The sequence below is a fragment of the Verticillium dahliae genome, genomic scaffold (assembly GCF_000150675.1).
Source record: "Verticillium dahliae VdLs.17 supercont1.3 genomic scaffold, whole genome shotgun sequence".
NCBI classification, from domain to species: Eukaryota; Fungi; Ascomycota; class Sordariomycetes; order Glomerellales; family Plectosphaerellaceae; genus Verticillium; species Verticillium dahliae.
In genome coordinates, this window is record NW_009276940.1 from 550,036 (window position 1) to 572,366 (window position 22,331).

The 22,331-nt window shown below is 57.1% G+C and overlaps 4 protein-coding genes across 4 annotated transcripts; 2 read left to right on the forward strand and 2 right to left on the reverse strand.

Annotated features, from left to right (window-relative positions):
* Window positions 1-183: 183 nt before the first annotated feature.
* VDAG_01798 (efr-3) lies at window positions 184-4,208 on the reverse strand (the record flags this gene model as incomplete). The annotated part of the gene is made up of 3 exons (XM_009657827.1): window positions 184-3,322; window positions 3,434-3,749; window positions 4,172-4,208. 3 exons carry the CDS (start codon window positions 4,206-4,208, stop codon window positions 184-186), a joined length of 3,492 nt encoding a protein of 1,163 aa, XP_009656122.1.
* A 1,967-nt stretch (window positions 4,209-6,175) lies between these two features.
* Window positions 6,176-10,969, reverse strand: VDAG_01799 (kelch repeat-containing protein; the record flags this gene model as incomplete). The annotated part of the gene is made up of 5 exons (XM_009657828.1): window positions 6,176-7,475; window positions 7,528-9,780; window positions 9,832-10,114; window positions 10,178-10,610; window positions 10,709-10,969. 5 exons carry the CDS (start codon window positions 10,967-10,969, stop codon window positions 6,176-6,178), a joined length of 4,530 nt encoding a protein of 1,509 aa, XP_009656123.1.
* A 3,699-nt stretch (window positions 10,970-14,668) lies between these two features.
* On the forward strand, window positions 14,669-19,328 carry VDAG_01800 (WD repeat-containing protein mip1; the record flags this gene model as incomplete). Its single annotated transcript, XM_009657829.1, has 4 exons — window positions 14,669-15,235; window positions 15,591-15,633; window positions 15,832-19,240; window positions 19,301-19,328. 4 exons carry the CDS (start codon window positions 14,669-14,671, stop codon window positions 19,326-19,328), a joined length of 4,047 nt encoding a protein of 1,348 aa, XP_009656124.1.
* An 879-nt stretch (window positions 19,329-20,207) lies between these two features.
* Window positions 20,208-21,986, forward strand: VDAG_01801 (aspartyl-tRNA synthetase; the record flags this gene model as incomplete). Its single annotated transcript, XM_009657830.1, has 2 exons — window positions 20,208-21,227; window positions 21,276-21,986. 2 exons carry the CDS (start codon window positions 20,208-20,210, stop codon window positions 21,984-21,986), a joined length of 1,731 nt encoding a protein of 576 aa, XP_009656125.1.
* Window positions 21,987-22,331: the final 345 nt, after the last annotated feature.

Here is a 22,331-nt window from a genome sequence, read left to right on the forward strand (position 1 = left end):
CCCCCCCCTACGCTTCACGTAAAACTACAGAGATTGCCCCAATGCCACATTGACCCCGCCTCAGCTCCATTACGTGGCCAGCCCGAGATGATCACCTCACATGACATTATTGAGAAACCAACCCCACGACCTCTCCGCTCCCCAAAACCACCCCCAGTACCAACAGAACACCCACGGCTCAACTCAGTAGGGCGGCCGTGTCACATTCCCTAGGCTGTGTTCCCCTGCTCGGCTGTCGATGCCCTGCAGGAGATCCCGCAGGTCCATCGGCGGCTCCTCTCCTCGGAGCGTCGACTGGTACCTGCTGTCGCTGCTCCGCGTGCTGATGTTGCGCTTCGCGGGCTTGGTCACTTGGTCGTGCACGGTGCCGCCCGCTGGCAGGTCAAAGTGTAGATCGCCAATCTTGCTCGAGAGACCCCGGAGGTCTGGCAGCGGCGGTACCGGCGGCACCTCGTCGGCGCCGTCCATCTCGCTATTCGGCAGGGACGACGACGTGTGAGCCAGCAGCGAGTTGCGCACACCGCTGCGACGGCCGTTGGAGCCCGGCCTCTGGGCGGCATCGCTGTTGTCTGACTGCTGCGTGGCCGGGTTGAAGCTGAGCTCGGACGGCGAGTAATCATAGCTGACCATGCTGTCGCTGCCACTTCCGCTGCTGCCGTCGTCATCATCGTCGCGATTCCGCAGCCCCGCCGACGTGCTCACGGCTGTCGGCGGAAGCTGGCCTGACATGACCATCTTCAACTGATCGACGGACGCGACGGGGGCGCGGTTGTTGGCTGACGGTGTGGCCGACACGCCGCTTCGCACGCTGCTCTTGCGCATCTTGCTGAGCGGCGCCAGCCCTGCCGCGCCCGCCACGTGCGGCGAAGAGTTGCGGAGGTTGTGGTGGCTACCCAGAGGAGAGCCTTGGCCGTTGCCCAACCCGTTCATGGCACGGCGATGCCGTCCCGTGGCCGTCGTCCCCGTGCGGGAGCCGGTCAGGGATTCAGACTTGCTGGCCGCTTGAATGGCAACCTGCGCCGTTTCCCTGGTCCAGTCTGTGAGCATGAGCTCTTTGAAAGTGAGCGGGAGCTCATTGTCGGGTTCTGCCGGCACATGGCTGAGGGCGGAGCCGAGGATGGGGTGCGAGAAGCTGCGGCCGGGCGACGCCGCGGGACTGCTAGGAGGCGAGACCATGCTGTCAGCATAGCCCTCGGCAATGCTGCTGACGAGAGGGCTCCTGTCGTCAAAGGGAATCAGCTCCTCCTTCTCCAATTCTTGTACGGACAAGGCTGGTTGTGCCCGGGCGACACCAGGCGTGCCAACGACGTCGACCGGCGGCGTCGGCACGTTGATGTTGCCCACCCAAAAGTTTTTGCTGCGTCGCCGGATAATCTCGTCCTGGATCGCGCGCCCGGCGCTGGACGTTTCAATGTCAAACTTTTCCGTCACGGCCCAGAAATATCCGTGACAGAGTGACCCGATCCGTACTTTTTGAAGTGGCGTCTCGATGTCGAGAATGTCTTCCTGCAGACGAAACACCATGGAGAGCCCGTATCGAACGGCGTTGACGCCGAGCTTGAAGACGAGCTTTGTCAGAAGGATGTGAAGAAGCACAATGTCAGACTCAAGATCGATGAACTGAAGCGCATTGTCGTAGATGGCAAGGTGAAGCAGCTGCAAAAAGTGCGATCGATGATGCTTTAGAGGCTTCTCGCGGTGAGATGCGGTGGAAGATGCGCGCTGAGCCGTGCCCCCGGGTTGCAGCTCGCGGCCGCTCCTCACGGCAGACCGGTGGTGAGGCCGCAAGTTCTCGTCTCTGGCCTTGAGGTCGCTCAGTGTTGTTTCGCGCTCTAGCCAGGTGACCAAGACATCCACGTAGGCCTTGCGGACAAGGCCGTCGAGATCGCGCAATAGCCATTGCGTGCCCTCCCATACGTGGATCGGAACACGGGTTCGGGAGAGGTTAAAGTTGCCTGTAATCTTGGTCTGCGGGTTCGCCACGAGGAGTATGCTCTTGATAGCCTTGAGGGCGGCTGTCTTGCCGACGCCAAGTGACAAGAATGACTCGAGCTGCGTGTGACTGCTTGCGGCGTCCTCGTTCACTGTAAGGTCTGCCTTCTCGCCGGGCGGCGACGAATTGGTACTTGTCGAACGTGAGGGTCGTAGGCGGAGAAGGATGGCCGAGATCATGTCGGAGATCTGGTCGGCGTAGTACACGTGGGTCGCGAGACCACCAATGCACTGTTGAATGCGGTCCAGGAGCTGCATGCGCTGCTCTGTCGTGTCGCCCCCCGCCTGTGGCTGCTCTTCCCTCTCACTGTCTGTCCTGGGGAGACCGCTGGGTCCCGGCAGATGCATGAGCCTCTTCATGTGGCGGATGAAGCCGATCAAGACATCCATGACACTGAGGCCGATGAGGTTGATATCGGACTGCAGGAGAGAGCTGACCATGATGGCCAGCACAATGTGCTGCTGCAGGTTCTCCTCTGTCAGGGGCAACCGCGAGATGTGGTCCATGGTCGTGACCAGTATGATGTATCGATCCTGCACAGGGGCCCAGCGTGCCACCGTCGCCAGAATCTGGATGGCCCAACCACGCTCGCTGCCAGGCTTCTCCCCAGCGTCGATGACCGTCTCGTTCTGGGCGACCCTGTCGAGGACGAATTTGAGCAACGACGACGTTGCGCTGTGGATCTGCGGCTGGTTTGGAACAACGTAAATCTGCTTGAGACACTGGAGGGCCAGAACGCCAATGTCCTCCTCGGCGAGCTTGTCGACGTCGAGGGCGGTGCCGACGAGAGCGATGGGGTTCGTGTCGCCGGCCGTGTCGCTCGTTTTGACAGTTGTGACGCTCGTTCTACGGCGCATGGGCTTGTCGGCGTCCGACTTTTCTTCCGACTGCACGCGCGACAGCAGCACATCTAGGAACGTGTCGTCATTGTGCCAGAGGTTCTCGAGAATGATGGGCACAATGACGGCGAGCTGCCGTCCGGCGACGGAGGACAGCGGGTCGGAGGAACACACGCTCCTGATGGCCTCGAGCCCGACAGTCCTCCACTTCATGACGACAGCCTGGCTCGGTGTGCCCTTGCCCGGTGTCTGGCGGGTTGAGGCGAGGGTCGCGTAGGAGCGGACCACAGACTCGTACTGAGCTAGGTAGCCCTGGTCGGCAAAGGAAGAGGAGACGTCGTGGTTTCTCGCAGAAGGCCTCAAAGGTGGGGATGGACGACTTGGCCATGGTGATGTCCTTGGACCCCAGGATGAGGTCGAAAATCTTGAGAACATTGCTGGCGAACAGGGGGAGGTCTTTAGGCGACTTTTCGATGAGGGCCGCAAGGATCTGCAGGGTTACCTGTACATTGCTACGCGTCAGAGGTTAGCATATTGCTCTCTGTCCAAGTTGGTTCGATGCAGTTGTTCAGGGTTGCCAGGAAAGGGGCGTGTGCCGTACCCGATGCGCAGTCGCCAGACGTCACTGGCCGTCTTCTTCTCGAGGAAGCTCCCAATCTTTTGGATCTTGGATCGGCGCGAGGTGGCATAGAAGAGCAGGTAGCTGAGCTCGCTGGAATTGGGCTTGACATCGACATCGCCTTTTGTGGTGCGTGGGTAGCATTTGAGGACGAGGACCTGGTGTTTCGGCCGACACTTTTGCGCAATGGCGTTCATGGCGTCGTCGCCGGAGGGCTCGGGGCCCGGGTCGAGGGACGACGGGTCGTCGTGCAATTGCGCGTCGTAGACGTCGGTATGGTCGACAGAGTCAGTTGTAGCTTGACAGAAAGCAAGCGAGGAGATGGCGAAGAGGGCGTGTGGTGTCGGTGCCTGGCTTGACTGGCTTGACCCTCGACGGGTGGTTGAGGTGGGTGAGCAACGGAGGCAGGGTTCGGGACAAAGGTGTCGTCAGAAAGTAGCGTTGAGGTACGGTAATAATAATCAGGGCGAAGCCAGGGTACTGACGTGGGCCAGCTGGCCAAGGTAGGTACCTAGGTACTCAAGGTAGGGAGACACGGCGGCGGAATCAGCCAAGACAGACCCTTGAACGTGGCTGCTGCCCTGTGCACCTAGTGAAGACGGTTTATTCGTAGGAGAGAGGGAATCTCAAGAGCCAGGATACCTATACGATGAACAGTCACGAAGTTTCAAGCAGAGAATGCGAGAGTTTGTTTGTGCCTGGGCAAGTGCTTGGTCGTACTGCGGACCTCGCGGTCTTGGTGATCTCCGGGATCCATGTCCGTGCCTCCTTCCTCCTTCCTCCTCTGAGGAACCTCTCCTGCCTGCCATGGATCTTCCTTCTGCGTTCCTCCTTCTCGCTGGGGTACTGAGCAGACAGCAGGCAGCGACTGTAGGTAAGCAAGGTAAGGTACAGTAAGGTACCTACCCTAGGTGGTGGGTTCTTTCTGCCAGGCCCCAGGCTGCTACCCAAGCTTGCCAAGGTACCTGTCTACCTAGGTAGGTAGGTACCTAGGTAAGGTACCTAGGTAGGCGGGCAAGGTGGGCAGGTCGCTACGGCGCCCCAGGTACCCAGTACCTCTCCACTGGCGCTGTTGCTGCCGCTGTTGCTTGACACGTGCTAAAACACCAGCCCAGACCTCATTAAGGTTGTTTTGATCTCCCTCTGACACGACAACTGGAAGAAACGAAACCCAAGCATTTGGCTGGATACCCCCCCTTTCACGACTCATGGCGCCTTGAGTCGCAAGCTCAAAAGCCCCCTTCCCCAGCAGCAGCCCCCTCTTCGTGTAACAGGACACGTCTTGTCATTGCTGGCTTGAAAGACGAGCACCTAGCGGGAGGGGGTTCGTCCCTTCTCCGCCGCGAACCTGCATGCGTCATTTTGAGTCGCAGTGAAGCCGCCCGTTGGCTGCGTTTCCGCATTGTCTGAGTCCCCTGAGCTCCAGTGCGGACAGGCGGCCTGCCGAAAAAGCCGTTCGTTCAGTCTAGGAAAGGGAGCGAGCGGGGGTTGAGCTTGTTCGGTGCTTGGAACAAAGGCTTATTGTCCGCCCATCCTCCCGGCTGGGAACATGGTATTGAGCTACATCCTTAGGCACACCTTCGGTACCTGCCTACCTGGTAGGGTACCTGGAAGGGGGGAACACCATAAGGTTCAGGTAGGTAGCGTACCGTGGTAGGGTGGTTGCGTGTCAGGAGATTGCTAGGTCACCAGCGCTGACATGCTGACGTGCTTTCTTCAACCCAACCATCATGTGCCATGCCTTCTCCCTCCTCCGTCTCCTTAGATTGGAGATCCGATGCTTGTGCATGCTCTCCTGTCTTTCAGCGGTCGGTGGTCTAGAGTCACAAGAAGAACCTCGTCATTCCCCGGTTTTCGCTGCCTCGAACGTTCATGGGCACAGAAAATCATCTCATCATTGTTCCCCTCCGTCTTGCCTGGCTCTACAACCCTAGATCATCGCTGCCGGCCATCACCCTCCCCGTCAACGAGCCTCTGCAAAGAAATGAGCCTCTGCAAAGAAAGGCTTGACCCGATGTTCGTAGACAGACCACATCCGGACAACCAGGGGCCTTGCACACCTCCACCGCCGCCCCCTCCCCAACCATCTCCTCGTGTTTCCAGTCAACAGACCAGACTGCACACTTCACCTCAGCTCCAGCCGAGGTAGGGGAGCACAGCCATAAGGTATTGTACATTATCTTTTTGACATACGAGGACAACAAAAAAAGCCCGCGCGAGAAAGCAATGGAAATGAAAACCAAGAAACGCATAAAACGAGGGCGAAGAAACAAGAAGAAAAAGATGAAACCATCGATGATGCCCTTGCATCCTTCCTCCAAAACGGAAAAAGGGTAACAGGCCGATAGCTCCGACACACTCGCCTGCTTGAGTCTTGTGATGGTGACTGGGAGAGTCACAAATCGCCCCAAATCCCTGCCAGTCAGTCCTTGCTCTCAGAGCATCATAGTGAGTGAGGTGTGAGGACCGGGCCTGCGGCTGAATGCATACGAAAAAAAGTGCAGAAAACTGTTGAGCGAGCGATTCGTGCGTGGGTTGCGTGCGTGATCATGGTTCAGACGTGGAATCGTGGTAGAAGAAGCGACAGGCATCAGCGCAACAGTTGCTTCCAATGTACACGGGGGCTAGAACCCCCCCTCCCCCCCCTTCTCGCCCATCATTCGCGCCTCCCGACGACGGCGGTCAGGTCGAGAAGCGCGAGTTCATTCGCCGGAGCACGCCTGTCTAGGGTCGCTCCGGTCGGCTCTTGCTCTTCGATGGCTCGCCGACATCGCCGACCCCTTCTTCGACGTCAAGCCGCTTGCGCCAGTCGGCCAGACTCTCGCTGAGCCCGATGCCACCCTCATCGTCGCGCCGAGCGGGCGCCGCAACCGTGTCAAAGTCGAACGTGTTGCTGAGACGGTAGTTCTTGTTCGTGGCCTCCCAATGCGTGCGCAGCGTCTCGAGCTCCGTGGCAAGATTGTCGAGGGCGGTGCTATTGCGCGCGTCAATGCCACCGCTGTTGCGTTCCCCTCCTGGGACGGTGCCGCCATAGGCGCTCTCGGCATCGGAGCTCTCCTGGCGCGTGTGGCCTGGGTTGGGGACGCCGTTTGTCGGGCCCGAGATTGTCAGCTCCGAGGTCATGCTTGGTGCTTGACGGCTGCGGCGTCGGTAGTTGTCCACCGAAGTTTCCACCTGGTCAAGTAGCAGAGACACCTTCTGCTCGGCATCTTGTGCACGACGCTCTAGGAGAGAATTTTCTTGCTGCAACTGCTCAAGATCACGACGACTCGTCGTCAAGGTTCGCGACGTCTCCTCACTGCTCTCGAGGGCCGTGTCTCGCTGCGTGCGTGCCTCCTCGAGCTCCTTCTTGACAGCCATGAGCTGCTGTTCCAGTTGAGCTCCAGACACGCGGACCTCCTCCTGCAGCGAATTGATCTTCTGGTGCAGCGCGTCTCGCTCTGTCTCCCAGTCGGCAGGTGCGGCGTCGGAAGGCGCAGCTTGAACCCGATCCTCAAGATCTTCAACTTCCGATTTGAGACGCGCGTTTTCAGTCTTGTAGCGAGCAAGCTGCTCCTTAAGCTGCTTGAGCATCTTCTCCGTGCCCTTGACGTAGTGGACGGCCGACTGGTAGTCGTTTTCAAGCTGCGACAACTTCTCCCGGTACGCATTCTCGGTTGCTTCCAGATGGCTGGCATTGCGTTGCGTGTTGTCCTCGTGGTTCGATGCCGCCGCATGAAGCTGATCTTCCAGCTCGCGGATTCGGGCTTGTTCAGGCGAGTTCCCACGGGGACTGCCCACACTGCGGGAGCGTGGCATGCCATTCGGGCTGATCCCGCGTTCGATCAAAATGTCCTTCAGAGTGTTGTGCTGGACGCTCATGGCGTTGGTCTCGAGCTGTTGGTTCTGAAGCTGGTGTTTGAGGTCCGAGTTGAGAGCCTGTAGGGACTGAGTGTCACGGAGGGCAGCCTGGAGCTGTAGACGAATAGCCACGCCCTCGCGGCTGGACTGCTCTTGGTAAACCTCAAGGCCCTGCAATACGCTCCTTCGGGCGGAGCGAAAGTTTATCAGCTGCCATGGCTGCCTCCTGTTGATACTTCTTGACCAGTGCATTGGACGCGGCAAGCTGGCCCTGGAGAGCCGCGAGGCGATCTGAGTCTGCCTTGCTTCCACCGCCGACATCCCGTGTAGAAAGCTTCTCAAATCCAGCCATCACAGCCTGGCGGTGAGTCCTTGCTTCTTGGGCATGTTTCTCCGAGATCTCCTCGGCATCGCGGAGACGTTGTGTGACAGCCACCAGCTCAGCCGTGCGAGCCTCGTGTTCAGCCTTGAGCTTGGTGAATTTGCCGTCAATCTTCTCCCGCAGCGTACGTTCCTCGTCCAGCTTACGTTCGAGGAGCAGTTTCATTTCGGCAGAAGCAGCCACAGCCTCTCGCAGCGAGTCAAATGTTTGGTTTTGCTCCTTGGAGTTGCCGATGGAGTCCGTGTACTTGGTTTGGAACTCATCCTTCTCCACTTGCAAGAGTTGCATCGCTGCTGTGACCTCGGCAAACTTAACGGATTGCTCGCGCGCCTCGCGCTGAATCATGTGCAGTTCAGCTTTGAGACGCTCCAACTCGGGCGAGTTCATCGTCTTGTACGTCTCCAGCTCGGCCATGCGCTTCTGGGAAGCGTTGGCAGTATCATCGGCTAGCTGGCGAGCCCGTTTCTCGGCCTCGAGTTCGGTCTTCATGGTCTCCAGTTGGGCCTGCAGGCTCTTCTGGTAGTTGAGAGCGGCAGCAAGCTTCTTGCTGATCTCGTTTGAACGGTCATCGGCATCGCGATCCGAATCGAGCTGTGGGGTGCTGGCCGTGCTGCCGCCCATGTGCGCAGCGAGCTTGGCGCGTGAGTATACAGCTTCTTGAATGGCAGCGTCACGCTGCTTTTCGGCCTCGGCAATCTGCTTGGCCGCGAGGATCGCCTGTTTGTCAACGGCGCTTTGGACGCTTGCAAGCTCGGTGCGCATTGCCAACAAAGCCTCAATCAACGGCTTGTCTTCGTCATCGAACGTTTCCGTAGCCCGGCTATCCAGGACAGGACTGAGCGTTGCGTTGGGCACGTAGCCGGCCTTGCGGGCGAGCTCCAGCTCAGATGCGTACCAGGCGTTCCGGTTACGCGAAGAGTCGAGCTCCTTGAGCAAGACGACGGTCTGCGAGTTTCGTCCTGATGACCTTCGAGACAGAGGGTTGCTTGGTTGGCGGGTCGGTGGAGGGGGCGAGGCGGCTCGAGGCGCTTGCTGAACTGGTTGCGCCTGAGTTTGTGTTTGCTGCACCTGCTGTTGGACTGGCTTCATACTGGGCTCGGCCGTGCTGTCGACAGACCCTTGAGATCGGTTGCCCTGCCGAGACCTTGACTTGATAAGCTCTGCAGGAGTGGGCTCCGACTTTGAGCCTGTTCGCACGACTTGTTGTGTGGGTGTCCGCCTTCCATTGACGATTGGCGATTCAACCTCCTTTGCCACGTCTCGAGTCACGGGTGATTGTCGCGTTGAGCCGATCTGAGGAGAAGAGTTTGTGGCTTCACGCTCCGTCGAGGGGCCACGACTCCTGATTAGGTTCGAAGTCTGCACAGTGGGCTTGGCTGGCGTGGGGCCTTGCGGTGGAGGACCGGCGGGAGGCGACGGCCCAGCGCCGCGAGGTAGTCTCGAAGCTGCTGCCACACCTGCGACAACCGAGCCATTGACCTCGGGTGTGCCTGGCCCGGCGCGGAAGCCGTTCGGAGGGCTGCTGATCCCGTTAGGATTTTGAGGGCCCCCAGCAGGTCTCCGGAGCTCGGGAGGCCCCTGCGACCCATCTCTGGATGCCATTTGGCGGGTTGGATTTGTTTCGGCGGCACCGCTGGGTCTCCTGGCTTGCATGCCCTTTTGCGCGTTCTGTTGCTGTTGCTGCAGTTGTTGCTGCTGTTGTGCCTGAGCATCATTTGGGTATCTAATCTTGGTCGTGTCCAGTGTGTAGACAATGCCAAGGTCGCCAGCATTGACAGGGGCAGAACTCGGTTCTCCACCAACAACCACAACCTGCTTCCCAACGGTGGTCATGCTGTGGCCGGATCGCGGCGATGGCGACGGCCCCATGTTTTGAAAGGTGTACCATCGGCGCGAGGTTATCCTGAAGGCAGCCAGATCGCCGAGGTCAGCTCCCTCTTCCGTCCGGCCTCCAAAGATGTACATGACATCGTCAACGACGGTAGCGGCGTGCCCCTCGCGCGGGACGGGGATATATCCTATGCAATCCATCTGTGACCACTCATTGAGTGCGGGATCATAACACCAGACGTCGTTAAACCACTGGTAGCCGTTGGTGCCGCCAAAGCTAAGTAATGATCAGTCTTATTTCTCTCTTCACGGCCGCTGGGCGACTTACAGGTACATCTTGTCGTTGTAAGTTATTACCGAGTGGTTCGTTCGCGCAGGAGGGACCTGGCCGGGAGGAGGGCCTCCGCTGTCGCTGTTCTGGATGAGCAGTTCCCATCGGTTGTTGGGCATCTGTAACTGGTTGAGATCGAAAGCAGACAGGTCGTTCATGAAGTAACCCTCAACCTGTCCACCAAAGACGTAGATCTTGGAACCAAGGATATTGAGCGAGTGACCGTAACGTCCTGAGGGGCGGGGCCCTGAAGGCAGAGCTCGTGACCATTGTCTTGTGGCTAATCTGTTGTCAGTACAAAGCGGCGCACAACGGGCGAGTCAACAGGCTGTGGGAAGCTTACAAGTATTGAGCAGGTACAGGGTCTCGTCGAGGACGTCGGTTTCCTCCACCTTGGTATCTCCTCCGTAAACAATGAATGCGTTACCAACAAGAAGACTCGAGTGACCGACACGAGGACCAGGGCCTTCGGCTGTCGTTGCCAGGGGATAGCAAGCCATGGTCTGGCCGGCCTCGATCATCCACAAATCTCCCTTGACCGTCGAACTGTTGATCAGCCCGCCCATCAAGTAGATGTCGCCCTCCTTCGACGCCACCGAGTTGACAGCGGCGCCATACCTCGGGAAAGGAGGAGGGTGTGCAGATGTATATGTCAGGCGTCGTTGCGACCAAGGGTACAGGGCAGAGTTTGGGTTCTGCTGTTGTGGTGGTGGCTGTTGCGTCTGTTGCAGGGGTTGCTGCTGAGGCTGCGACTGCATCTGTGGACTGTTGCGAAACTGCGCAGTCAAGGATTAGTACACACGATGCTGTCCAAGATGCCCGACACAATGCGAAAATTGTGTGAAGAAAATCATGTGCCCATGGGGAAACTCACCGGCAAATCGCTGGGCGCAGACGGCGCCTGGTCGACACTGGGCCCTCGTTGGCGGCCGAGTGCTTGGTCTGGGCTTCCTACGCTGCCCTCCTCGCCGAACGAGTTCATGCTGCCGGTTGGGGTCGATCGTTGTGCGGCAGCCTTTTCGTCCTTGGCCACTCTGGCGCTGGCGCTCTGAATCGAGCCCTGGGACCCCGAGGTGCCATCGCGACTGGCGAGAGCCCGGTCCTGGTTCTTCTTCGACTTGAACAGGAACGCCATGATGACAGGCTAACCACGCACAAGCGACGAGGCAACGACCGAGGACAAGCTGTGGGTGCGCAACCACTCAGTGACAGTGAAGTTGATGATGTTTGCTCTGTGTTCGGGTGGTGTAACGACAAGACTGGCGCTCGGGCGACAGAGTGCAGGTCGTTGTCGTCCGGGGGGTGGAAGCAGCTGGAAGCTCGCGCTCGTCGCCTGAGGGGGGGAAGGTGCTAGTCGGCTGTGGAGGTGGAAGCGGGATCGGGAGCAATGCTGATGCAGGAACGCCGAATGGAGTCGGGACTCGAGTTTGCAGGTGGCTGGGTTCGCATCGATGGTCAGGGCAGGGAACAGTTCGCGATGTTCGACCTCGTCTTTTTTTTTTCCTCGGTGCGTCGGCCGTCGAAGGGTTGAAGAGGGGGTTGGCGGAAAGAATGTTGGGTCGGTTGGCGGATTACGGGGGCTGGGTAAGGGGCTGCTTGTTCGTCGCGCGACTTGTGAGCCCAAGGCGTCGCAGTATCGTCAAAGTCGTCAGGAGGATACTAGAATTATGCGGAGAGTCGAGATACAGATGCGAGACTTCATCAACAGGCCGTCGCGCCTTCGGTCAACCTTCTTGTCGTGGTTGGGAACCTGATGATGTCGACGCAGGCTTGACAAAAATTGGGAGGTGAGGATGGGTGGACGGACGGCTGGGGGGGACTTGTCTTGGTGCACTTCGAGGCTCCTTGCCAGTTTCGGGGGGGTGGGTGCTGTGTGCTGGTCCACTGGCTACTGGCTGATGGCCTGCCGTGCCTGGTCCCATTTCCTCCATTTCCTGGGGGCGAGATACCTAAGGCAAGGCACTGAGATGCGCTGTGCTGCAACGCTGCCGGGCCGTTCACACAGGCGTCACGGCCAATGAGAGCCGTTTGTGACACCAGCTGATGGGTCGACTGCCAAGCAGAAACATTTTTAGGGGGAACAGGGTACCGCAGTGGACCACCCTCCAAGCCACCAAGTTGGCGCCTGTTCTGCACCTCTGAAGTGGGCTGCGTGCGAAGGGGGGGGGGGGGGGGGCGTCGCGGGGGGGCTGGCAGCAGTAGGTACTCAAGGGGTACCAAAGCTGTCACATGCACCCTAACAGTCTTGCAAGTCTTTGACATGTCCTGCTCCCTCCCATCCACTCATCGTGGATTCCCGTCCCTTATGCAGGTCTCCGGCTTCAGGGGCTGACGGATGGAGGGTGAGGCGTAAAGGCCACACGAGGCACACGCCCAGCAAACTCAACGAAGATGCCGACAGATGTTACAATGGGTCTCCGATGAATAGCGATGAGCAAAATGACATTCCACGTTAGGGTGACGTTGCCATCCTCGATCGTCATCTCGGTGCCTGACGAGGACACGGCAAGTTGATAATGCTGGGTGATATCACAAGGGGGGTGTCAATGCGCCGCGCGCGACTCGACGAACATATTTTGAGTCGCGCGCATCTTTGAGGTGATTTCCCAGCGTACATCGTACAGCAAAGTAAATAGGGGCCCAACCGCGGGTCACCGCGGGTCACCTGTCACGGCTTGGTGCATGGCCCATTCGCAGGGCGACGATCAGCTCAGAGCAGGCGGCCCTGCAAGCTCTTGACAGAAAATCTGGCACTCTAAAAATCGGGCACTCATATCTAGCAACTAGTCATTCGACCCTCCATAGCTACCACATCCCTCATCCGTTGCGGCATTGAATCAATCCAGTGATCAACATGTTCTGGATTTATCCACAAAGGTGGCAGCCCCTAGGATCCTAGATTTGTAGCTGTATTATGGTGTGGAAAATCGGTCCTTTTGGTGGTTGTAGTGGTGTTGTTAGGTGAAGGATTTTAAGAGTGCCAGATTTTCTGTCAACAGCTTGCCCTGGTACTACTTGGCAAAGGGGAGAGAGACAGAGAGCGAGAGATAGAGATTTGCAGACGGATGACTCGTGCCTCCGTTTCCCAACAGGTCATCATTGTTTCTTTGTCGCCTGTTCTGTTCCATTTGAGACCTGTCTTTGCCGAGAAGAAAAGATCCTTGACGGCATCAATGTCTGTCGGTTCGTCTGACCCTGGACGATGGCAGGTCCCCTGGATCCTCCGCCTCGCCTGAATGTCAATTTCCAGAACATCCATCAGTGGACTCTCTGGACACGAAGCCGGGCCGCCCCCCATTTCATCATCTTCAGGTGAGGGAATGAGAAAGCGCCTTGCCGACACCCCCTGTAGACTGCATGCAGGTACGCTGGCCAGCAGCATTGGTATCGTACCTAAAAGTAGTAAGGGAACTGCGCGCGCGGCATGACCCACCAATGCGCAGGAGACTAGGTGCAGGAGACTGGCACAGGAGAGGGGAAACTAATTCACCGTCGGTGGAGGGCCAAAGGAAAAATAGTGATAAAAAAAGAAGCATGTCCCAAGCTCCGGGACAAAAAGAAAGCGTGCTGGCTTGAATTGCTTGACTGCTGCCGACATGATATGAGCGAGGGAGAAAGAAAGATGGGGAAACGAGACGACATTATTGACTAAAAGCGCTATGTGACCAACCATTTTGATCGATCGTGTCAAAGCCCACCAACATGGTTGCATCGGAACCCGTCTGCCACGAGGTGGTGCGTTTCATCTTCTTTTTGTATGGGGGGAAGGGTTACAATCTGCGGACCCAGGCCAGCGGGGCCCGTTGCCCGCTCTGCCCGCTCATCGTCCGTGATGCCTGGTACCTTTATCTAAGGTATTCATCACTGATTATGGCATTCGGCTCTGGGCTCTTGGAGTGTGTCATGGAAACGCGTTTCTCCTGTTTGCATGTTGTTTACCATGCAAGACAGCTCAACTGCCGTGACCAACGCCATCTTGTTCCACTCATTTGACACTTTCGCTGGTAGCCTTCTAGCGGCTAAGCCAGAAGACCTACAATGAAGCAGGTTCGGCATCTATATGAACCCCGTCCGTGGACCAGGCTCGGCAGACCAGTTGTTCTCGGGACCTTGGGACGATGTTCGTCGTTCGAAAAGCTACCTACTCAGCTGCAGGTAAGGTGCTGGATCCAGAGATGCTCAGCGAATATGCTTCCATCTTGGGAGCTTTTTACCTCACCTGCCTTAGGTACCTAGGTACTTGAGGTAAGGTACGCAGCAGTGCTGTCTCGCGACGACCCAGCAAATCACACGGAGGCCGTTGGTCATGACATCTCCTGCATGGTGTTGATCTGTTCTGTTGAATTGAGAAGCATGATGCTAGGGATTTGAGGATCGCGCTTCAAGTGGATTAGCAAGTCGGGTCGAACAGGTAGTTGCGCAGTGTCGAATGACCCGAAAATGTAAAGATCAGATTGCCATCACTGGAATGGAACCTCCATGCCGAATCGCGCTGTGCACACGCTTCGTGAGTATCTGTCAGTGCATAACCGGTTATCCCATATACGCAGCAAAACATAGCTGTGGGGTAGTAATGAGGTGCACTGCCATGCCGAAAGCTGAACCGAAGCAGCCTAGTACGCTGAGCCTGCCCAGGTGAACCCGGTCAACTCTACTGCGACCAAATTCGCGTCTGCCGCCTGAAGCTCAACGACACTCGGTCACATACAGCCTGTATTCGCCCCACGACGGACCCTCGCCCATCCGCTCAAAAGCATTCTCCAGGCGGACGATGATGGCGCTTGCCACCTCAGCTCAGTCAGCACACCACAGATAGAAGCCCCCGCGCATCGCCATGGGAGCCGCAACAGGCAACAGCGCTCTTGCCGGATCCCCGAACCAGCACACCCCGAAGCCATCCTCGACCTCAAACCAGCCGCGACAACAGCAGCGACGGCAACAGCCCACGCCGAATCACTACCAGGCCAACGGCCTATCCACAAGTGCTGCGGATGTGACAATGGCGACTCAAGCTCCGCGTTCGAACGGCATACATACCCATTTGGGCGGCCCGGAGCTGAGCAAGATGCAACGACCGAGATCACCCTTGACTCTCAATCAGCGATCTAATACCCACACTGGTCACGAGACTCCCGATGCGCGCCCGTCAAGTGCACCCGGAGATAATCACAAGCAGGATATGGGGCCTGGGGGCTTTGCGCACCATCGCAACCCTGGACAAGGCAGCAACGGACAGCCGAGGCGACAGCAGCCCAAACCGCTGCTCCTCCGTACAAGGAGCGAGTTTGGCGTTCGACCAAACGATTCTGACCAGTCAGATGAGGAAATACCGCAATGGGGCGCGAGGCATGGCTTCGACGAGCTCTACGAATCGCAGCAATTTATGGACAAGCTGGCCAACGTAAGTTTGAACCTCTCTACATGCCTCTCACGGGCAGCCAACCTCAACGGACACATCCTGCGTCCTTGTCAAAGCCTGAGAGCTCCTGAAAGCAAGTACGATTATTACTTGCGCGTTGCGAGCGGCGCAAACGAGGCATGGCTGTCAAGGTTCCATGGTAACGCAGGGTTCACCATGTCGTAGACTTTGGTTTCTGCTTTTCTGTGTTGATCCACCCCTACCCCGATGTCCGCACCGCCGGCTGTCGTCGGCAGCTGGCAAATCCATGGAGATCTGTGTCAAAAAAGATATCTATGCATACTGGGCCAGGGGGGGTTCGCCGCTAGACGACGCATTTGTTAACGTTTCCTTATAGAACTGGTACATGTACTGGACCGACAAGCGCCACGAGTCGACGGGTAAGCCAAAAGCGTCGTCTCACGAACTTCAGGACTGGCGCATGCGCGACCGACTCAAAACAGTGTCAGCTGCGCTTGCTGTGTGTTTGAACATATCGGTGGAACCGCCAGACCAACTGAGAACGAACCCCGGGGCCAAGTTAGAGGCATGGACGGACCCTTACCATCCTGCCCCCCAAAAGGCTTTGGAAAACATAGGAAAACAACTCCAGAGCCAGTACGAAACACTCGCAATCCGGACGCGGTACAAGCAATATCTGGATCCGTCGGTTGAAGAGACCAAAAAGTTCTGTGTGTCCTTGCGGAGGAACGCCAAAGATGAGCGAGTTCTCCTCCACTACAACGGACACGGCGTACCCAAACCAACCGCAAGCGGAGAGATCTGGGTCTTTAATAAGAATTACACCCAGTACATCCCCGTCTCGTTGTATGATCTGCAGCATTGGCTGCAGGCGCCGACCATCTTCGTTTGGGATTGCTCTGAAGCGGGCAATATCCTCAACAACTACCACCGCTTTGTTGAGAAGCACGAACAAGAAGAAGATGAGCAGGCTGCTCGGGACTCCAATTACGAGAAGACGGCTTTTCAGCCATACATTCACCTCGCTGCCTGCGGTGTCAAAGAAAACCTACCTACCAATCCTCTCCTCCCTGCCGATCTCTTCACGGCTTGCCTTACAACACCAATCGAAATGGCTCTGTGGTTCTTTGTGCTGCAAAACCCCTTGAAGACCAACTGCACACCCGAGCAGGCGAAAAAGCTACCGGGTAGACTCCAAGAGCGTAGAACGCCTCTAGGAGAGTTGAACTGGATCTTCACAGCCATCACGGATACAATTGCATGGACAACCCTACCTCGACATCTTTTTAGGAAGTTTTTCCGACAAGACCTCATGGTAGCAGCTCTGTTCAGGAACTTCCTGCTCGCACAGAGAGTCATGTCCGTCTACGGCTGCCATCCCCAGTCATTCCCCGAGCTTCCGGATACCAAGCAGCACCCGCTCTGGGCAAGTTGGGATCTTGCTGTCGACATGGCGCTGGCACAGCTTCCCATGCTACAAAAGAAAGAGAACGATGGCATCGAATACGAGTATCAAAACTCGACATTTTTCACAGAGCAGTTGACAGCCTTCGAGGTTTACCTCGCAAGAGGTGATGCCATGTCACAGAAGCCCCCGGAGCAGCTGCCCGTTGTCCTGCAGGTCTTGCTTAGCCAGCAACACAGGGTTCGGGCATTGATCCTTTTGGGCAGCTTTCTCGATCTCGGCCCTTGGTCAGTGCAGTTGGCCTTGAGCATCGGCATCTTCCCATACGTTCTGAAGCTGCTGCAGTCGGCTGCAGCCGAGCTAAAGCCTGTCATGGTCTTCATTTGGACCAGGATTCTCGCAGTCGACATCTCCTGCCAGCAGGATCTCATCAAGGATAACGGCTACAACTATTTTGCCGCTATTCTGAAGCCTACCGAAGCCCTTCCTGTCTCGAACAGCGACGAGCACAAGGCGATGTGCGCCTTCATTCTTGCTATGCTGTGCAGGGGCTACAAGCCTGGTCAACATGTCTGCAATCAGACAGATATCATGACATACTGTCTTGCCCATCTACAGCACCAGGACAACCCCCTACTTCGGCAATGGGCTTGTCTCTGCCTTAGCCAGCTGTGGAATGACCTCCCGGAGGCGAAGTGGCGGGGCATCAGAGAGAACGCCCCGAGTCAGCTCTCCGTTCTTACCAAAGACCGCTGTCCCGAGGTCAGGGCTGCAATGTTGCATGCCATGACCACATTCATCGGCATCATCGATCTAACGGACGAGGTTGCGCGGGTCGAAGAATCCATCGCCTGGACGCTACTGGATATGGCGAACGACGGAAGTCCAATGGTTCGCCGTGAGTTCCTTGTCTTCTTGTCTCACTTTATCCTTCGCTTCGAAAGCAAGTTCATTGTCGCTGCTGTAGAGCAGCTCCAAGAAGAAAAGGAATACCTTCTATTTCCGCCAGAAATCGACGGCTTGGAGAACAAGATGGGTCTGCATTACACCAGGCAGGAGAACCGCAACGTTGATGGAACCATCAAGCCTTCAGCACATGGATTTGCACACAACACTGTCTTTGCCGCTTGTTGGAAGCATGCTCTTATGCTCAACGTCGATCCTCACCCTGAGGTCCAGCGCGATGCTACCACCATTGTTGACTACATGCACAACGCGTTGCTCGCGTCTCCTGTCGGTGAGCATGCCCAAGCATTGATGGACGACATTCGAAGAAGGGCAAAGCGCGCTTCTGCCAGTAGCCAGCACGCTGCTAATAATAGGCATGGCGTTCTCGGTGCATCACCATCGTCCACAAACGCTCCACTGCCGTCCCCAGGGCTCCTGCGTAGGACCGCGAGCTACCTGTTCACCGGTATGTTTGGAGCGAACGGAGCTATGGAGCCCGGAAGAACCATGAACCAAAGCAACCCCGTCCCTTCTTCGCCTGGTCTCCCTCGGAGTGCCTCTCAAAAGTTCCGAGGGCCTGAGCTGGCTTCCGCTCCTCCAGACCAGATCGATCAGACCAACTACTCCAAATACCACACAGCCAACGAGCCCGTATCCGGCGGCTACGAAGAGCGCAGCATGAAGGAAGTTCCGTCGCTCCCTCTTCGCAGCACCTTCCTAGATTGGTCTGTGGAATACTTCCGTGAGCCTCAAATGAAGCCGAGTGAGTCAGATGAGCCAGGAAGTACAGAGTACAACGAGCGCCTTTGGAGAAGGTCTCGCAACGAGACGATTCTCCAAGACACCCAGCCTCTGAAGCAATATGCCGGCAGCCACAAGTGGGACAATCAGGTTCGACTGATCAATAATGGCGCCCAACCTGCCAAGATGACTTTCCATCAATTCGAAGACCAGCTTGCGGTGGCAGATAACGGCAACACCGTGTATGTCTGGGATTGGAAGAAGCAGTCACGTCTCAGCAAGTTCTCCAACGGCAACCCCGAGGGCTCCAAGATCAGCGACATGAAGTTCATTAATGAGGATGATCAAGGTTTCCTCATGACGGGATCCTCTGATGGTGTCATCAGAGTGTACCGAAATTACGATTCAGACGAGCAGGTCGAACTGGCGTCGTCCTGGCGCGCCCTTACGCACATGGTACCCAGTACTGTAAACTCAGGCATGGTGTTTGACTGGCAACAGGCGACTGGTCACGTGCTGGTAGCTGGTGATGTTCGCGTCATTCGAGTGTGGTCGGCGGCCTCAGAGACGTGTGTCATGGACATACCTGCCAGATCCGGCTCGTGTGTCACCTCCCTGACGTCTGATCAAATGACTGGCACAACACTTGTGGCCGGATTCGGTGATGGCGCGGTCCGCGTATTTGATACCCGTCTCAAGGTCCAAGAGTCGATGGTGAAGAAGTGGAAGGACGACACGGACAGGCAATGGATCAAGAGTGTCCACATGCAACGTGGAGGCCAGAGAGAGCTCATCAGCGCTAGCCGCAACGGCAAGGTAAAGCTATGGGACATACGCATGGACAAGCCCCTTCACACATTCCAAACGACGAAGGACCCACGAGATACTGTGCGCACGGCCAGTACTCATGAGCATTTGCCCGTGTTTGCTGTGTAAGTCTCTCACAATTTCTTCTGGTTCCCTACTAACGTCGAGTCACAGCGGCACATCAGCCCGACGTGTCCAGGTCTTCAACTTTGACGGTCAAGAGCTATCTGAGATGGAGCCGTACTCCAGTTTCCTCCAACAAAATCGAGGCCTTCCCATCTCCGCTACGGCTTTCCATCCTCACAGACCCATTTTGGGCACTGCTGCTAGAGGCGATCATCACATCAATCTCTTTACTTGCGAGAATGCAGAGATGTTACAGCCTCGCTCCTACTAACCGAAAGGAGGTGAAGGGATATGCAGGAGATGGAGGAGAGCTGGGAATCCAAGGTTCAGATATCGGCAGGCTCGCGCATCTGGTAGATGCGCGACTCTGTACTATCTGTACCACTTGGCTTTGTTGTCATTTGCATGCTGCGGTTGGTATCGTTTGGCGTTTGGGGCACCTGAATGATCATCGCTTGTTAGGGGGAGAGCCGGCGTCTTGAGAGCATGTTCGTGCTGCCAGTAATCACGTACGAATTAATACAATTTTTCAAAACTACACCTCCTGGGTGAAATCAACGTGGCCTCATGTTTACAGGTTGTACTAGATGTGATAACCTTACACCTCCCCACCTGCCTTCGTAGCTTCATATTGCAGTGAGGGTGAAGTGCACGCAGATGACGAGGGTCGAACTTAAGCTCTTATCAGATAACAGCTCAGATAACGATAGGGTTGGTGGCTCTGCGACCCACCACTGTCCGCGGGGTCATTGATGTGAATCACCCCGCCATGGAATTTTGAATCATCGCCGAAGAAAGTCGAGTTGTCGTCAGCCCATTCATCATAAAACAGCGCCAATCCGTCACAGTGGACTCAATCCGACATTCCTCATCCATCAAATACATAAGAACACTAGTGTCCGAGCTCTACTTTCACAAACATGGCTGACGCACCCGCCGCCGAGCCCGCGCAGGCCCCTCCCGCCAATGACCCCCCCGCCCCTGCCGGTGAGGAGGGCGGAGAGAAGCAGTCGAAGAAGGGTGCCAAGAAGGCCGAGGCCAAGGCAAAGAAGGAGGCCGAGAAGGCCCGCCGTGCTGCCGAGCGTGAGGCCGCCGAGGCCGCACAGAAGGCGGCCGGCGGGCGGCGCCAGCGGCGAGGACCTGGCCAAGGAGAACTACGGCGACGTGACAGCGACGACCAAGGTCGATGCGGAGCGCGTGCACCTGAAGGACATCACTGAGGAACACATTGGCAAGAGCGTCAAGGTGCGCGGCTGGATCCAGAACTCGCGCATGCAGGGCGCCAAGATGTGCTTCATCGAGCTGCGCGAGGAGCGCAACTGGGCCGTTCAGGGCGTTCTGGCCGCCAGCTCCGAGGGCAAGCCTGTTTCGCGACAGATGGTAAAGTGGATGGGCGGTCTCGCTCTCGAGTCTTTTATCCTGGTCGAGGCTGTTATCCAGAAGCCCCTTGACCCGGTCAAGAGCTGCAAGGTTAGCAACTTTGAGCTCCACATCACCAAGTGCTACATCCTCGCGCCTGGCCCCGAGGCTCTCGGCATGAGCCTTCCCGTTGCGAACCGTGCCGTGTCCAGCTTCGAGGACGAAGACCCTTCAGTGACGGCCGCTAAGGCCGAGGCGGAGAAGTCGGTTGAGGCTGTCAAGCAAGGTGTCGAGAACGTCAGCCTCGACGCCACGCCGAGTGCCAGCATGGCGACGCACCTGAGCAACCCTGCCATGCACAAGCGCGCCCCTGTCCAGCAGGCCATCGCCGATGTGCGCATGGCCACGCGCAAGCTGTTCGCCGAGTACCTCGACACCCAGAACTTTGTGCAGTTCGAGCCTCCTTGCCTTATCGGAGCCGCTTCCGAGGGCGGTGCCAACGTCTTCGCCATGCCTTACTTTGAGAAGACCGCCTATCTGGCCCAATCACCCCAGTTCTACAAGCAGATTGAAATTGCTGGTGGTCGCAAGCGAGTTTACTGCATCGGACCAGTCTTCCGCGCGGAGGTAAGCTGTACGCTAATGCGGTATCCAGGCTCATACTGATGTCTCTAGAACTCCAACACCCCCCGCCACATGACCGAGTTCACCGGCCTTGATCTGGAGATGGAGATCGAGGAGGACTACCACGAAGTCATGGAAATGCTCGAGAAGGTTCTCTTGCATATCTTCCGCGGCATCAAGGAGCGCTGCGCCGAGCAGATTGAGATCATCCGTGCCGTGTATCCCTCGGAGGACTTCCTTCTGCCCGCTCCCGGTGAGGGCGTCCTCCGTCTCACCTTTGCCGAGGGCCAAAAGCTCCTGCGCGAGGAGGGCCCTGAGGAGTACCGCAACGTCTCTGACAATGAGGACATGTCGACGCCGCAGGAGAAGGCTCTCGGCGCCCTCATTCGCAAAAAGTACAACACCGACTTCTTCGTCCTCGACAAGTTCCCCGAATCGGCGCGCCCCTTCTACGCTCTCGAGGACCCCGCCAACCCCGCCGTCACCAACGCCTACGACTTCTTCATGCGCGGCCAGGAGATCCTCAGTGGTGGCCAGCGTATTCACATCCCCAGCGTCCTGGAGGCCAGGTTGAGGACGAAGGGTGTCGACCCCGAGTCGCAGGGCATCAAGGAGTACGTCGATGTCTTCCGCAGCGTTGGTGTCCCGCCTCACGGTGGAGGCGGTATTGGTCTCGACCGTGTCGTTGCATGGTTCCTCAACCTGCCTTCGGTGCACCTTGCCAGCTACTACCCCCGCACACCTAAGCGCCTGCTGCCATAGAATGCCAATGAATGGGTCATTCGAAATGTACAGCCCACTTTGTTGTAATGATCAGGAACAGAGCGAGATGAAAAATAGCACATGTTGTCAATGATGAATGCTGATACTGACGGCGCCTGCACCACTTGAGCTCGAAAGTGAAGTTCCCTATGCACAACCATGAAACTGAGGGCGACCGGTTTCTTCCAATTGCATATACATGTAGTAGTGAAGAAGCCCTAGGCTCGGCCGTCAATCCAACACGCCTTGAAGCATCAACGGCTCATCACTGAACAAGTGGGGTGATTTTAGTCATCCGGCCTGACTCACACCGAAACGTGCGATTCGAGCGGCGAAAACGGGACT